Source organism: Papilio polytes, unplaced genomic scaffold, assembly GCF_000836215.1.
Source record: "Papilio polytes unplaced genomic scaffold, Ppol_1.0 DF823923.1, whole genome shotgun sequence".
Classification (NCBI taxonomy): Eukaryota; Metazoa; Arthropoda; class Insecta; order Lepidoptera; family Papilionidae; genus Papilio; species Papilio polytes.
Window position 1 is genome coordinate 1927074 of NW_013525281.1, and position 16431 is coordinate 1943504.

The 16431-nt window shown below is 35.2% G+C and overlaps 3 protein-coding genes across 4 annotated transcripts; 1 reads left to right on the top strand and 2 right to left on the bottom strand.

The window, feature by feature from the left end:
* The first annotated feature begins 1593 nt into the window (after positions 1-1593).
* Positions 1594-3321, top strand: LOC106102420. Its single transcript, XM_013281891.1, has 5 exons — positions 1594-1761; positions 1829-1938; positions 2098-2243; positions 2538-2652; positions 3157-3321. The coding sequence occupies exons 1-5, from the start codon at positions 1653-1655 to the stop codon at positions 3289-3291; spliced, it is 615 nt and encodes a 204-aa protein (XP_013137345.1). The 5' UTR covers positions 1594-1652; the 3' UTR covers positions 3292-3321.
* Positions 3322-3383: 62 nt separating this feature from the next.
* On the bottom strand, positions 3384-8261 carry LOC106102257 (DC-STAMP domain-containing protein 1-like). 2 transcript variants are annotated; one of them, XM_013281681.1, is made up of 12 exons: positions 8067-8261; positions 7400-7519; positions 7114-7285; positions 6823-6957; positions 6334-6574; positions 6069-6194; positions 5563-5814; positions 4936-5151; positions 4484-4686; positions 4030-4200; positions 3671-3759; positions 3384-3601 (listed from the first exon to the last, which is right to left on the bottom strand). In XM_013281681.1, exons 1-12 carry the CDS (start codon positions 8209-8211, stop codon positions 3444-3446), a joined length of 2028 nt encoding a protein of 675 aa, XP_013137135.1. In that variant the 5' UTR covers positions 8212-8261; the 3' UTR covers positions 3384-3443. The 2 variants fall into 2 exon arrangements, with proteins under 2 accessions (XP_013137135.1, XP_013137136.1); XM_013281682.1 differs by lacking the exons at positions 3384-3601; positions 3671-3759; positions 4030-4200 and adding an exon at positions 4383-4415 and having other exon boundaries at positions 4470-4686.
* Positions 8262-8697: 436 nt separating this feature from the next.
* Positions 8698-15874, bottom strand: LOC106102541 (ubiquitin carboxyl-terminal hydrolase 14). The gene is made up of 11 exons (XM_013282053.1): positions 15731-15874; positions 14893-15071; positions 14357-14464; positions 13918-14032; positions 13245-13500; positions 12389-12545; positions 11888-11953; positions 11381-11563; positions 10545-10656; positions 9912-10091; positions 8698-9619 (listed from the first exon to the last, which is right to left on the bottom strand). The coding sequence occupies exons 1-11, from the start codon at positions 15744-15746 to the stop codon at positions 9492-9494; spliced, it is 1500 nt and encodes a 499-aa protein (XP_013137507.1). The 5' UTR covers positions 15747-15874; the 3' UTR covers positions 8698-9491.
* Between the last annotated feature and the right edge of the window lie 557 nt (positions 15875-16431).

The window sequence follows — 16431 nt, forward strand, 5'->3', positions numbered from 1 at the left end:
CCGTGGTCGCGTAGCAAGCACTTTATAAAAGTGTAGGGGTGGGGGTGGGGGGTGGGGGTTGCAGAGCATGGGTATTGAAATAACGAAGTGGATTTGATCGCAACAGAGGGTGAACTTGTGAGAGCTGCTAGCTGCTAGCAGTAAAATGTGGTTTTGTGATAGAAACAATAAAATTGAAGAACTTAATCGATGCGTGATGATAGATTTTGTACGACTTTTTTAACGTTCGATAATATCCACGAGCTGCGAGTTGATTTAGACATCCACATCCAGCGCTGTGGGACCCGAGACGGCGATGCGGCGGCGACGCGGCGGGCGCACGAAGTACTGCATAATATTTGCTATAATTGTATGAGATTTTTAGCGAAATGTATTGAGCCATTTTCGTGCTATTTTTAACGTTAAATAGGCGCTTGTGTTGTGTTAGTCTTAGTGTAATTAAAAATTACTCATTGATCTCCCCTTTGCTACATGAAACTTGTTGTATTTGCATTATAGTTACTGAAATATTGGATGTACTGATTATGCTAAATATATTATTTTGTGTACTAAACATACAGATAGTCTGGACCCTTGTTTCCCACCAAAGGGGGGACGAATGACGCAGTATATCTGGTGTATGTAGTATTTGGCACACGGTCCCGGGTGACGCCGGGGTCGGTGCATAGTCGTGTTCAAACTTAATATAACCGCGTCTACCTCAAAATGTATTAAAGACTGATTGGGTTTAATTTCGCGGGGGTTAGATCTCCGCCGTAGAAGTCTGTTGTCTACTAGTATAAGCTGTATTATCATAACGCACTTCGTATTTGTTTCTTCCTTCTAAACGAGGCGCAAAAAAAATCCCTAAAAAATAATATAAAATGCCTCCGTTTAGCGCGAGTTGACAACAGTCTTTTCTTTTTTTTTATCTATATCTTATGTTACATTTCTGTAATATTGTTGAATGAAGACTGAAATTTTATAAATGTTCCTATATTTTAATTTAGAATAATTTACTGCCTACCATATTTCATTTACCTTATTATTTACCCTATGTGTAAAGTCATTACTTTGTCCCTTATAATCTTATCAATTGCGCATGACGCTATATTATGTCATGGAATTTTTGAAATTTTTAATGGAATTTTGTATGAAAATTAATCAACTGATTGATAGAAAATGGGCTTTTATTTATATATCCCATGTATTCACCTCGGCTTCCTCTTTATCCTTAGTAACTATGAGCAAGCAAATAAAAATGTATGTTGTAATTTAGAAATAAAGTCATAATTAACTGTATTGTATTATGTATTATATTTCAACAAATAAGAAACTAAACTACACCATGAAAATCTTCCCAACAACTTGCCTTGTGTCTGTCGCTAATGGTATACTTATGGATAGAGAATGTATTCTTAAATATAGAGAATGTATTCTTTAAGATAGGATGTATTCTTAAAGAGAGAATGTATTCTTAAAGATAGTATGTATTAAACATGTGAGTGTGAGTGCAATGTTTTTGTGCGGGATTCAATTCGAAAATAATTTTAAATAAAACTTATAAGATTGCCCTTTAAAATGTTATTTTGAATTTTTTCTTATCCCTACTTAGTTACCATAGTCTATATGTCAAAAGTGATTAAATCGCGAAGGACAAGAAGCGATAAAAAATGGGTCACCAATTGAGTACAATATTTACTGGTTTGGGGAGGTTCTTTGAGTATCCAGTGAAGCGAAAACCAATATGTTTTTATAGACAAGAAGACTTCACGGCTACAGGTTTAATATTTAAATTTTTGGTAAAATGTCTTAAATATTCCAAATTGATCATATTTTTGCTTCTAAGGTGAGCCCCAAAAGAACGTGTCCGAGACTATCAAAACTACTATGACAGATTACGATAAGCTTGTGGATCTTTTCTACAAGCGATTAACTGAACAGCGGCAATACAATCAGGTAAATATTATTTAGTACTTTTATGCTCCTCCAAAGGCCAAAAGTATCTTAAACTACTCTAGAATTCAGTTCCATCACACAAAATACGCAATAGTCGGAGGGTTGCGTGATTCGAGCATATACTTAAAAGATCAGGACATGTAGAGATTTTCCCCATAGGAAATGAAAGAACACGACCGTCGCTGGAGCATGCAGAAAGTGGTGCAGCGGTTCCCCGGCTGGAATGAAGTCACCATTGCCAACCTGCACAGCTTGTTCCTACTCTTTGACAACCAGTCAAATGGGATGCTTGGATTTGATGACTTGTTAGTTATTAAATATTCAACCTATGTAATAGTTAAGGGTGGGGAGTTCAGTTCACGCGGTGATTACTGTCATTTGACTGTTTTGAATGCTTAACATTAGCCAGTCAACATCTACTCTAATATTATAAAGAGGAAAGATTTGTATTGTAACAACTCAAAAACTACCGGGCAGATTTCAAAAATTCGTTCATCATTATAAAGCTATGTTACCAGTAACATAGGCTATATTTTGAAATTCACGCGGGCGAAGTTACGAGCAACAACTAGTAATAGATACTTGTGAGAATATTGCAGCTGTGCGGTGCTGGAGAGCCTCGGCGATGAGACATCGATGGAGACCCGCAAAGAGAAATATAGTAGTGCTGATTCAGACAATGACGGCTGGATCACTTATGATGAATTTTTATCTGTACGTGTAATCGTGATTCTTTACTATCTAAACAATACAATTATATTGTTATCTCAGGTTCAGACAATACATACTAGTGCACCGGTAACCTACGATTGGGTTTTCTGTAGTATCTGTAGTATCTATCTCTTGTCTTTTAACGTGTAGTTAACTACGTCAGTTTTAAATTATCATATAATCTATACATGTAATAAAATTGGAGTGTCTGTTTGTAACGTCACAAGAATTGCAGATTTCCAGATGATGTATTTGCCTTGCTGATAACGAAGATCGCATTTAATTTTGTTTGTCTGTCTGTCCGTCCACAAGCCGCGTTTGTTCCGAGTATTCGCCGAAACAGCTGAGCCGATTTCGACCGAACTTTCACTGAAAGGTAGCAGACATAGACGGGCATATTATAGGCTACGTTTTATCTTAATATTGCGTAGACGAAAGCGCAGGCAACAGCTAGTATAACCTAAAATTTCTGTAAAACATTACTGTGGTTTCTGTTATTTATGTTAGCTGGTGTACAACTTCAACCCACCGGAGGATGGGCAGCCGTCGGGACTGGCGCTGCTCTGCAACGAAGTGGCCGACAACATACAGTTCGTCAGCAACCTTACTGTCGGCGAACAACTCGAGTACGGATTATTTTGAATTTAATAAATAATAATTTAATCACTTCTATTTTATTTTGTCTGCAAACGTTTGAAATGATAAATGGTTTATTAAAAGAGAAAAAAGCATAATAGTTTTAAGTATTTATTAAATTATAACTCTTATGTAAGCTAATTAGCGATAATGTACTGTTAATATTCGAGCTGATCTTCACTACGCGAGTCGAGGTCGCTGAGCCGGGTGAGCGGGTCGCAGGCGAGGCAGCGGCCGCCGCCCGCGCGCCAGCACTCGTCGCACCACGCGAACCCGCACGACGCCGACATGCAACGATGCCATGTACACGAGGACGCTAAACACAAAAGTTTTCATTCGTAACCTACATATACATTTTAATAATCGTAATATATTTCAAACTTACATATACACCTAGGTTCAGTTTCTCCACAAATTAGGCAAGTCATCCTCGCTGCTGGGAATACTGACAGCCAGCCGAGTAGTTGAGGGAACCTAAGAAAAACATTATTTCAAGCATAGATAGATCTTATTAATCAAGAAGATATAGCAACCAGACAAATGTAACTAGGTTACCTAATGTTCCAGTCAACATTTCTATACTCTACTATCCCTAAATAGATTTAATAACGAGAAAAGAAAATTCCACTAAACGAGGCAAATAAAACATGGGACCTTTAGTTTTAGGTTCCTTCGGTAATTATGACGAAATACCTTTTCATTATTATTAGTAGAGAATATTATAACAAAAAGTGTCGTGTCTACCTCATTCTCAAACTGCGTAGGTTCTCCCCGGAGAGGTACTGTGCGCGCACCGCCTGCAGCGCCTTCCTCCGCAGCGTCTTCTGCATCTTCATACGTTTCTTGAGAATGTCGTTGTACAAGTGTAGAATACGTTGCTTCTCACGCTTCGGGTAAAAATAACTGCATATCAATCTAAAGACATATTTATTGTTATTGATTTCTGCAACTGCCTAAAATAGATAGAATTTTGGTCTTAATATTCCATCGTTGAAACTTATTCATAACTATCTTTCGCCCACGACTCCGTCCGCGTGGAATTAAAAAAACAAAAGTGAGTAGCCTATGTGTTCTTCCAGACTACCCTTTCATCTTTTCCAAATTTCATCGTAATCCGTTTAGCCGTTTAGGTTACAAAATCTAACAAACATCCATCTAAAATTTCGCATTTACAATATAAGTATGATAGATTTCAAACCTGTTTAACCGCAGCGTGTAAGGGTTCAAATATAGCAATAGTAGTATCCAGAGATAGCCGCAGTATATCTTGATGAAGTAGACAGTGGGCATAGCGCGCGGGCGCGGGAGACACAGCTCGTTGGACACGTGCACGTGGCGTGTCTCGTTCAGACGACTCAATATATTACGCATCATAGTCGCCACTGTACCTTGGCCTTCCACCTGGATAGTTTAATAATTACAAGAAGCAAACAACCATAATTTAAGCAGAGAACTACCATTACAATTTTAAATTATCAATTTTCTATATTAATTACTTGATATTGCTCGCAACTTCTTCGTTTTGACTACTTCTTAAAAAGAGAAGAAGCAGACAAAAAAGGAGATGCAACCAACTTATGCGACAAAACGCAAAAGCGTTTAAAAATCAGGCTATGTCTGCGGAGTCCTATATTTCTTAAATAATCATACTTCAATTTCTAAATCCCTGGTGCCTTGTTGCGCGACGCCGACATCCGCGTGCTGACGCACCACGTCCAGTGCCTCGTAGAAGAGTCTATCGAGCATAACAAAGGTGGTGGCCGTCACCACCTCCAGTAGCACTTTGTGGATAGGAGTCACCAGCTGACTGCGCTGCGACGACTTGTACTCTAGTGAGTGCACGTCTACGTACTTGTTGCGTTCCATCTATATTAAAATTAAATTCTTGTACTAACGAAAAACTCGTAGATACATTTTGAATAAGCTTTAATTGTTCATGAATCTTTTAGTAGGTTTCATTACAAAACTAATGCTACGTGCACTAAAAATTTCATCTTAGAAGTTAACGAAAATTCTAAGGACCTGTCCCACCACTGGCTGATAGAGGCTCAGATAGCTTTAAATGTCACTGTCAGATAAGGGAACAAAAACCAATATTTCCATCACATTTTTTACACTTTGGATTGTTATCAGACAATTTACAATTTGGTGGGACAGACCTTAAATATTTTACTATTATTGTCTCGACCTATACATTAGTAAAGGTGAAACCTTGGATAAGTGAATAAGAATATCTTGCCATCTCTTCATGTTTTAATACTTGTTTCTTATTAGTACCTTCTTCAACGGAAGTAACGAACTTTTATTCTTCAATTTCCGCCTCTTATCGATTCTTTTGAAGTAGGACGTGATGTAGATATTGTCGTATGTGATGTTAGTGAGGTATCTATCGTGGTGCGCCTGCGCGGCGAGCACTATGCGCAGCAGTATGAGCGCCAGGCACACGTTGACCGCGCTCAGCACGCGCTGCATACTGCCGCCGCGCTGCTCGAACTCGTGCATCACACGTTTACCTGTCTCTTTCGCATCCTACAAGATAAATGGCAGATGCATCTAGAAGTATACTGAATTTAGCGGATATGCAACTGGCAGCTAAGACTTTTTTTAAAGTGTTTAAAATCTTTTTTGTATACTAATATTATCAATGCAAAAATTGGATGGATATTGTTAGAGTTTATATTCAAAACGGATAAACGAATCTAGATGAAATTTGGCATGTATAGTTTGGAAGAACACATAGGCTATTTACGGACAAAAGCTAAATAAAATATAGGTAAACAAACCTGAACATCATAGAGTTCTCTCTCATATGTGACTTTGTACTGCAATCTTACGTCTTTTAGGTTATCTGTCAATTTTTTCTGAACTTTCTTCAGATATAGATAGCCCTCGCCTAGACCAGGATCAATCTATAAACGTAATATATATTACACTAAAATACCACTGGCGAAATACTTCTCTTAAAACAGACTGTAAGCTATTTTGAAAAGAATGTGAAGGTATACGAGATATTTTTTAAGTAAATTAAAAGGTGAAATTCAAATATACCTGATCAATGGCATCACATAGCTCAGTTCCATTAAGAAATCTTTTCAGATCACAAGCTGACTGCGTGTTCAGAGGCCAACAGACGCTGTGATCGAAGTGTGCGCGTGCGGCGGAGTAGCAGTCCTCGAATGCTGTGACGAACATCTTCCCGCATTTATTAATACCTCGTGATATCAGCTCCTTGCAGCGGCAAGATAGTTTGTTGAGATATCTATCTTGTAGAAAACTTTCACTTGCATCTCTACGAAGAACGACAGTAGACAGATTTGAATTATTAAAATGTTTAACAGTGCAATCATTCATTTGTCAATAGTACGGTTGTTATAAAGATTTTTTTCTGTTACTTTGTCCATCAACCCTCATCTCTAAATAAACGTAGTAACGCAGTTTCGATAAAAAGGTGGGATATCATATTTCATTTTAATAGATTATCTAATAAATAAACTAATTGATACTTCTATTGTAAAAATAAATAGTAAATTAACTTGCCTATAGTTTTCCTCAATTTCTCTTGTGAGATACTTTTTATCAACAACATCGTCAACATTTCGTCGCATAATCTGTACCAATTCTTCTGTTCCTTCTATTTCGTTTTCTATCGGTGTTACTATTTCATCAATTGATCTTTGATAATGCAAAAAGAACTATAAATATATATCAAACGAATATATAAAGTCGAGGACTTTTATTTCCACTAAGAAAAGTCAGCAACATAATTGTTATGATGACAATTTTCTTTGCGTTTGTAAGTAGGATATGGATTTAATACTTTGTACACACCTAAACGTATCCTTGAACACATTGATCTGCGACCTGGAGGCGAGTATAGCTTTCTTAATCGGTCCCGCCATTAGCTTGTATCGTAACACCGACAGATTGTAAGAAAGCTGGGCGCTGCAAGCGAACACGCGGACTACCTCCTTGGCGTTATACCCCATGTTCGTTATAGGCCCTGGCAGGTAAATTGTTTTATTTTTTAGGGTAGAAGGACATCTACATAAGCTGTTAGCCACATTTTAGTATGCAATTTATTGAGGTTTCCTTTAGTTCAAAGATTTTGAATAACCTGCTATAACGTATGTGAGTACAACAGCTTTGAGCACGCCACGGCCCGCCTTTCCGCAGTACATGGGCAGCATCAGAAGCGAGATGCAGCGCATTTGTATCGACGCTGCATTACCGACACCTAGCGGGTAACCAATAAAACTGTGTTTAGGTACTCTTTAAACGCCATACAAATGTCACGTTATTGTCAAGTAATAGATAAAATTACTAAAACAATGTATACTCATTAGTGTACAAAGCAGATATTTAGTAATTTGTTCAGATATCATGGTTCAAGATAATGGCAATATGGCTCACTGTATTCAAAGATACATTTATCGATAACATACAAATGTTGCCAGTTGTATTTATTTGTTACAGTCTGCTACCAGAAATATGCTAATTAGATCTCTGTTTAGCTGATACGCGGATACCCTTTGCAAATAGTCTATTGAAATTGACTTACAAATATTTAATAAGGATAAAAGGGAGTTGTAATGATTTCCGTGAATACTATTTTATGAAAACGTAATAAGCTAAGCTTAAAAGTAAGCGAAGAAATAGACTTTCAATTCCTTAATTTGAAAAAATTAAAACGGTTTTGATGCGCTTACGGTATATAATAGTTACGGATTATATTGTTATTCATCTTTTTATAGAATGTAATTAAATTATGATTTATTTCTTACCCAAAATGATACTAATAATAAAGGCTAAGATGATCCCAATGTTACAAGGAAGTTGTATTTCTTTCAGGAAGTAGAAATAGTATAGTTGGCCCAGAGTAAACCCGCCGGCGAAATATAATAGAGTTTTAAATTTTGATATACACATTTTACCAAAGCTTATTAAATAATCCTAATTAAATGTAAATCTTAATTATACTTTTTACAATATGACAAACTTTTATGACATTGACATATTTTTGACAGATGTAGTTTTTAAACGGAATTTAAGAGAAGAAAACCTTTTTTGGCGGTAAATTCATACGTTTTATAACCTACTTCTACTAGCTTTCGCCGGCGTGGAATTTAAAAATAAACAAAAGTGTGTTCTATGTGTTCTTCCAGATTATCCTCTACATCTATACTAAATTTATCGAAATCCGCCCAGCCGTTTAGGTTACAAACTCTAACAAACATCCATCCATCTAAACTTTCGCATTTATAATGAATGAATATATGATTCTTCAACAGGTAAAAATAGACACGGATTCGCTGGTCTTTCTTCAGAATTTTATCCCAAGTTGGCGATAAAAATGACACAAGGATATTTGGATTTCATGTTTTTGTTTGTTAAAGGTACAATAAATAAAATTCATTTGATAATCATTTAATATTTATTTATCTATCATTTTAGTATAATTAGTCTTATCAAATTCAATAGAATCATATAGAACAATAGATAACAGACGCGCCCACATGAGTCTCTGCGTACGTTTTCACTTTTGACACACTTGTATGAAAACATGTAGTTTTCTCATCCTCTGAAAATACACATGTGTAGATACAAGTTATTCTACAGCAAAAATTAAATACAGCATTTTAAATGCTTTTTAGAAAATTATGTTGAAAATCAGGTTCCGTTTTCCAAAGCTCACTTAAACACTATTTAAATTCATTGTACGTAAAAAGAAACAGAAATTATTCTTTCAAATTATATTCACATAACATTTTTATATTTAAATAAATACACTTATTATGACAGATGCGAGTACAATATCAGCGAATCAATACAAAAACGGAACCAACGAAAGTTCTAGAAATGACATGCTTGTAAAATTCGTAGAAAGTTGAATACATTTTTTATGTAATATTTTAAATATTATTTTATGTACTCTCATACTCAGAGTCGTTTGGTGGTTACGAATGTCCCTAGGTCACTTAGCTCTGTAAATCCGAAAGGTCTGTAGATCCCTAAGGTTCTTAGTCACTAAGAGAGAACCGACCGAATTGACCGAATAACGACTCGGAGTGCAGAAAATTATTTTCAAATAAGAATGAGCTTTCTATGCGTAAGACATTTATTAGGCGATAGATATCTACGGAAGCCATCATTTCTAGAGCCGCTGCTGCGTTGTTAGGATGTGTGAGCGAGGGTCAGCTTGCGTTGGTCTAAGCGAGGGCGGTGGGGGGCTGTCCTGCGGGGTCCTCACTAGCCTCCGTCACCATAGGCTCGTCCTCCTCTGGGATCTCCAGGATCCTAGGCCCGTACAGCAGGAGGTAGGCGCAGTGCCAGTCACCTGAACAAAAGTACAAATCATATTTAAAGACAATGGCTAGGCTAAAAATGTTTTCGTTTTAAAAAAAACCTGTTAAATTCCAAACCGCTGGAGATCGTAATTCGGATTGATAAATATTGCTGAGTTTCTTAAAAATTTCCGTAACCCCTACAATTTACAAGAATTACAAATAAACTCGGTATAAAAGTTGGATGGATTTATTTCTAAGTTTAACTTAGAAATAAATCCATCCAACTCATACATTCCTCTTAAGAAAAGGGGGAAAGAGAAAGGGAGTAAAATGAAGTGTTACCTCCTCCGCTGAGTTTGAGCACCTCCTCCTCTGTGACGGGCGAGACGGTGTCGTCGTCGCAGCGCAGCCAGCCGGCGGCGCGCCGCACCCACGCCACGTAGTGCCCGGAGGACGAGGAGCGCCCGCGGTGCGTCAGCACCGCCTGCAGCCGGTACAGCCCGCTGTTGTTGCTGCCCACGTCTGCACACAATTAATCCCTTATATAGCAACACAATTAGAAATAACAAAAAAAACACAATAAAAGATCTATACTATTATTATAAAGAGGAAAAATTTTGTATTTTTATTGAAATAACTCAAAAACTACTGGGCCTATTTTAACATTCTTGCACCAATGAATAGCAACGTTATCACGCGGGCAAAGTCGCGAGCAAAGCTAGTCTTTACTATTATAATAAAGAGAAAAGATTTGGATTTTTGTACACATTCGATTCACGTCAAAACAACTGGGCCGGTTTCAAAAATTCTTTTACCATTGGAAAGGTAATTTATCTGTAAGTAACATAGGTTATGTTATATTTAATTTTTTTTTTAATTTCACGCGGACGAAGTCTCTAGCAACAACTAGTGATTTATCAGATGGTTTATACCACAAAATAATGTAAAAACCTTGTATTGAAAAATTATTTTTACCATTTTCAAACCAATACGGAAAAACTGCTTTCCTTTTAGGATCTTTTCTGGAGTCACCATGACTTTTATTCTTTCCACTTAGTGTAGACTCTACCTTTGCATCATCTACTTCCTGAAAATTAAATAAAAATCATCATTTCACATATAAATAATAATATAACTTTGAGAATATTGAAATTAAGCCCGCTATCTACCTTCAGTTCTGACAGATTTAATGAAGAGTCAAAGTTTTTATTAAAATTTTAAACATCAGTTAACAAGTACAGTTAAAATTTTGACTACAGACAGTTTTACTAAACAGTTAAACTGTTGATTTAAACCTGAGCGTCTGCACAAGCTTCAGTCATACTCAGAATCAAAATTTATGAAAATTCAACACTAAATATTAACTTCAGGTTGAATCACACAATCGGAGTGACATTTAATACACTAATATTATAAATGAAAAAGTTTGGATGGATGGATGTTTGTTAGAGTTTGTAGCCTAAACGGCTGAACAGATTTCGATGAAATTTGGTATAGATGTATAGATAGGCTACTCTTTTTTTTTTAAATTCCACGCGGACGGAGTGGCGGGCGAAAGCTAGTACAGTAGAGGCTCGATAAGTTAAAGTCCAAGGGAAACACAAAATATTTTAAGTTATCAAGGGTCTTTGTGGTAGAAGTTTTGGGCTCTGCCAGTAAAGGAACATATTATTTTTTGAACTTGTAGAGGTTTTTAAGTTACCAAGGTTTGAGTTATCGGGGTTCTACTATATTAAAATAATGACATAACCAGTCACATATTTTGACACAGTTTTTGTTTAGTTATTTCATCAGTGTAATCCGACACTAACCTTGAACTTGGCTCTCATGGGCGCGAGTCTCTCCTGCAGCTCCGGTGAGCAGAGTTCAAACACATCCAGGTCCAGCGGGAACTTCACATCCTTGAGGATCTTAGCGTTGATAGATTCCTTCTCCTTGTAGTAGAAGCGCACAAACTGAACTGTCAGATATGCTGGCAGGCGGCTGATTTTACTCTGAAATATCAATTCTATTAAGTTTTTTCATTATATTAGTAGCTATTTCAGTACAGCTTTATGTTCATGACATTAAAAAAATATATTTTATTGTTTACATTGCATAAAGCTCTTAATAAATAAATTATAATGGAGGCCTTTTGTTGAGAATTTAGGTAATCGTAGCAATCTTAATTCTTTGCTGATATTTGGTTATAGTTATTATGGATTCTTTGGAGAATATTTTTTTCATTATTTATGAATTAAATATCAAAATGTAAGAGTGTCTTAAAAATATTTGTAGTTTAAATGTAAGTTGATTTAAATAAACATAAAGTGACTTACAGTCTTTGTGTAAACAGCATCCCTGCCCAATGTTTGTGACATTTTTGTTATTTGTTCCGACATTTTCTGTAACAATAAAAATAAATTAATTATCAAACTAACAACTTACCAACAACGATGCAACTATAAGTACAGAAGCATACAATTTCAGTACCTAATTAGAAATTAGAAACCATTTCTTCTTATCTGAGATATTTTCTATAATAATTTAATTTAATTATCTACAAAGTTAATCAAAATATGGACCTTATGAATTAACATAAATTATATTCAGAACAATAAGGATTTAATATATTTATTTATTACTAGCTTTCTCCCGCGACTCCGTTCTGACTGAAAAAAACAAACGTGAATAGCCTACGTGTTCATCCCGACTATCCTCTACATCTATGCCAAATTTCATCGAAATTCGTTCAGCCATTTAGGCTACAAACTAACAAACATCCATCTAAACTTTCACATTTATAATACTAGTAAGATTTTATTCATGTATTGACTTACAGATCTTAGTCCAGACTGCAGATACTTGACATCCTGCGAGATGAAGCAGGACAGCTGCAGGAAGGACTCCGTGCTGCGCGAGGGAGGCTCCTCCGCCTCCGCGCAGACCAGCTCCACGTCCAGCTCGCCACCGAAATACTGCTCCACTATGGATGTCCTGAGTAAAAGACATGAATCAAGTAATAATATTTTTTGCACTTGCAAGGTGATTAGACACCTCTAGCTTTTGTCAACATTCAAACAATATCTTTAGTAGTTGAAACAAATAATAGAATATTGCTAGTTTAATTACAGAACAGAAATTAAAGCATAGTAGTGTAAAATTATCTACATAAATATGAATACATTTACATTCGTTTAAAAACTTTTGTTTTCAAAAACCATATCATTGGTTTGTCCGCAGGTACAGGGAAACAATCTATACTATTATAATAAAGCGTAAACACACACTTCTTTGTTGCCTAAGATGGCATATTTTTGAATAATTCTTTTTTTATTAAAAAGCCTTACACGTACGTCACGCTTTAGGCTATATATTTTCACGCCATTAAACTTAAATATTTTGGATAAAAACCCTAATGTGGAAAAGAGACCATAAGTTGCTGCCAACATCAAGAAAGCAAGGTTGCCATGGTTTGTCAGCGTCATGTCATTTTGACATTTGCAATTGATAATTTGACACATGTAAACAATTAAACAAAATTTTCATAATTTTTGCCGTTGAAATCGCAGGGAAACAGCTAGTATTATATAAGAGTGTAGTGTAGTCAAGTAATAATAACAAAATATGTGTGAAATTAACATACATACATAATATTCTGTAAATAAATGAAATACATATGAATGCAGTTTATACCTGTCCCCTGGCGCAGGCGCAGCGACAGGTAGCCTGTTCTGAAGCGCACGGACAATCTCGCTCCAGCATTCAGAGGCGTCTTGCTGCGCGAAGCCCCCCCCGGCGCCGCGCTCCGCGAACCTCGGCGCCGCCTCGTGCAGCGCGTGCAGGAGTTTGGCTGTCGCCACCGCACACGCGCCCGCCTGCCCACCCTCTAATGTCCGCATCGTATCACTCAGAGCGCACGTCAACTCACCCGCGGTTCCGCCTCCTGACGCTATATACAACAAATAATGGAGTTATCCATCAGCCCAGTATTTTAAATGCATTTAAAATACTGCAATTCATATTTTTATAATTACACTACATGTCACTCGTGATTTTTGCATGGAATAAAATATGGGACCCACATGCAAGCCCTAACTTTCGGATAAAAAAAGAATTTCCAAAATCAAATAACACAGATAAAAATAAAAACACAAACAGATGAATTGAGTATTCTTTTGGGAATTCGGTCAAAAGTATGAAAACGGAATTAAATCAATTAACTATCAATATGAAAAGTTACTCAGTGACAGCAGCTTTTTAATACATTTTTTTTAAACATACAAGCAATTTTTAAATTATTTCCCTACATACAAAAGTACAAATCTTTCCTTTTTACAATATAAGTATAGATTAAACTGAAACTCACATTTGTCGTAATTCAATAGCGCATTCTTCAACTCTGGGACAGTTTTGAGACACTGAACAGTTGCATTCATGTAGCATGTGTTGCCTAAATTCATCAGACCTTCCGGAAGATCTAGCTGCAAGGATTTAACACATTAGACAATTAAACAGTTTTACACTATAGAAAGAAAAAGAACATGAATTTATAATAGAAAAAGAAAGAAGGAAGAATTTAATTTATTAAAAAAGAAAAGTTGTTCATGTGTGTTACCCAAAGTTTTGGTTTTCAATGAAAAAAAAATATTTCCTTAATATTACACTTGGTCACAATTAGAGTAATTAATCTAAATCTAAGAAAAAATTTAAATAAAAAATAAAAAGTTAAGTCTACATCTTGGTTTAGATTTTTTATAAATTTTATTGATTGTAGATATAAAAACTAAATACAGTAAGTTACTTACAGCTGTAGCTAGCTCAGCCTCATTCATGTCTTCTACAAAGCGAGTTTGTTCCACAGGAGCCGCTGGTACATCTTCCTCCTTACTACCCATCACAAGCACTATAGCATTCTGAAACAGTCATAGTTTTACACTTACATATAAAATTTTCAAATTTTTGTAGAACACTTTCCTTTTGTAAATCAATGTAAAGTAGAAAAAATGATTATTCAGCATATATGTATGCATTAACCACAATAGAATAGTCACTGGAGTTCAACAGTTGATTAAATTTTAAGAGTGTACTGTTTTGTTTTGTTCCATTATGAATTAAGTGTGATTTTAAATAACCTCTTTAGTGTTTTATTCGGTGTTTACATTAAAAAGTTAAACTTGAAATAGTTTTTTAATTACATGAAAATGGTAAAAACATCCTACTTTTCTAATATTAATTTTTATAGGGTGAAAATTTTCAATCTTGGAAAATCAATAAAATTCTCAACAACATGTTAATACAAAAAAATACTCATTTAAAAATCTTATAGATACAAATATCTTACATTAGTCAATTTAAAGTTGCCCCATGTATCATCTCTAAGAGTAACACCCTTGCAGACCACTTTCTGTCTGTCCGGCTGCACTCCGGTCAGTGCAAATATCTGCGCCTTGAAAACAACTGGCTCTTCATCTGTGTTCACCTCCACACCGGGGAACGTCTCCTTACCCCACTTTACTTTCACTGAAATTATTTAGTAAATATTGATTATACTGAACATTACATTATTTTAGTTTTGAAATATGGACAGTTATAATAATAAAAAAATACTTCAAGACTATGTTGAGCATCTGGGTCAAATTACATTGATATCTATAAAGTTGTTTTAAAAATACATAGAAACATACATCCATACAAACTTTTCCATGTATAATATTAGAATTTAGCACCCTTATTAAATGTGCAAAGTCATTACTTTTATGAAAGGCCTACGTAATATGAGTTACCACATTTATTCGAGATTTTTAGACTAAAAAGCAATATTTAAATTTAGGGTAACTAAAATACATATTTCAGCAAATATAACATGAATTTTAAAAGTTTTTGTTTATGTTTAAGTTCAAACGAGTAGAGTAATTAAGGCAAGTGAAATTTGTTTCTTTGTTTATACTGTAACAAAGTACTAGGAGTCAGGCCGGTTATGGTAAATCTCCCACTTTTCTTTAAATAGTCACCAAATATATCTAGAAACGAAATTTACTTGAGATTTAATTCGAAATACGCTTTTTTATAACAAAACCCTGAAAGAAAATAATGCACTTCCGTGACAATTTCTTTCTTCAATCTAACCTAAAGGTTATGCTAAACAACAATTATAGGTTGTGTAATGTTATAAAGGTTACCTGAAACGTTAGGCATTGTTAAATATTTCCTTCTAACTATCGTTTTTCAGCTAAAAACAAACACCGGCTCTTGATACAAAATTGAAAGTCACGATTATTCACTTCGTGTAATTTGTTGACAGGTGTCAAACCGATCGACAATTTCTTTTTGGCAAGTTTCAGGCACAAGTTTCGAAACGTAAAGCCAAATTCAATAAAACTTTACAATTGCTTATTTCAACAAAAATCATCCGTTTATCATAAATAATGGAGATAAATAAGACACAGTATATAATCAATGCGTTTAATATATGCGTGATGCGTTTAAATTAATTTTTAAAGGTGTAAAAAGTGATAATAAACGAAATTCTAGTATATGGACCTTATTTTTAATGTAATATCTTATAAAAACTGTTAATTAGTACTGAAAACATTGACCCTTATCAGAAACAATACTTTCTTCATATTTAAAAACGGTGATTTTGATTTGAATATATCAATTGTTTTGTTCAATAAAATCGAATTGAATTTTCGCATTTCACGCTACATTTTTGTACAACTTATCAGCACGCACTTGCACTTGCTTTGGTATGAATAAATCCTATTGGAATATTAAGATAGGTCAAAGTAATAGTAATATAGACTACTTAGTGATTTTAGAGAATGTAATTAATCACTAAAAGTTACTGCGGAATTGCATCTACAGTCATTAAAATAATGAT

Bases quoted from the DNA above. Each gene is read 5' to 3' on its own strand.
- LOC106102420 (XM_013281891.1), top strand. From the start codon at position 1,653: ATGGGTCACCAATTGAGTACAATATTTACTGGTTTGGGGAGGTTCTTT. The intron at 1,762-1,828 runs GTTTAATATTTA...TTTGCTTCTAAG, and splicing joins AGAAGACTTCACGGCTACAG to GTGAGCCCCAAAAGAACGTG. The intron at 2,653-3,156 runs GTACGTGTAATC...TATTTATGTTAG, and splicing joins CTTATGATGAATTTTTATCT to CTGGTGTACAACTTCAACCC.
- LOC106102257 (XM_013281681.1), bottom strand. From the start codon at position 8,211: ATGTGTATATCAAAATTTAAAACTCTATTATATTTCGCCGGCGGGTTT. The intron at 6,958-7,113 runs GTGTGTACAAAG...GCATTATCAAAG, and splicing joins GTGTTCAAGGATACGTTTAG to ATCAATTGATGAAATAGTAA. The intron at 6,195-6,333 runs GTATATTTGAAT...TTACGTTTATAG, and splicing joins TATGTGATGCCATTGATCAG to ATTGATCCTGGTCTAGGCGA.
- LOC106102541 (XM_013282053.1), bottom strand. The intron at 10,657-11,380 runs GTTAGTGTCGGA...TTTAATTTTCAG, and splicing joins CCATGAGAGCCAAGTTCAAG to GAAGTAGATGATGCAAAGGT. The intron at 9,620-9,911 runs GTAACACTTCAT...ACTTTTGTTCAG, and splicing joins GCTCAAACTCAGCGGAGGAG to GTGACTGGCACTGCGCCTAC.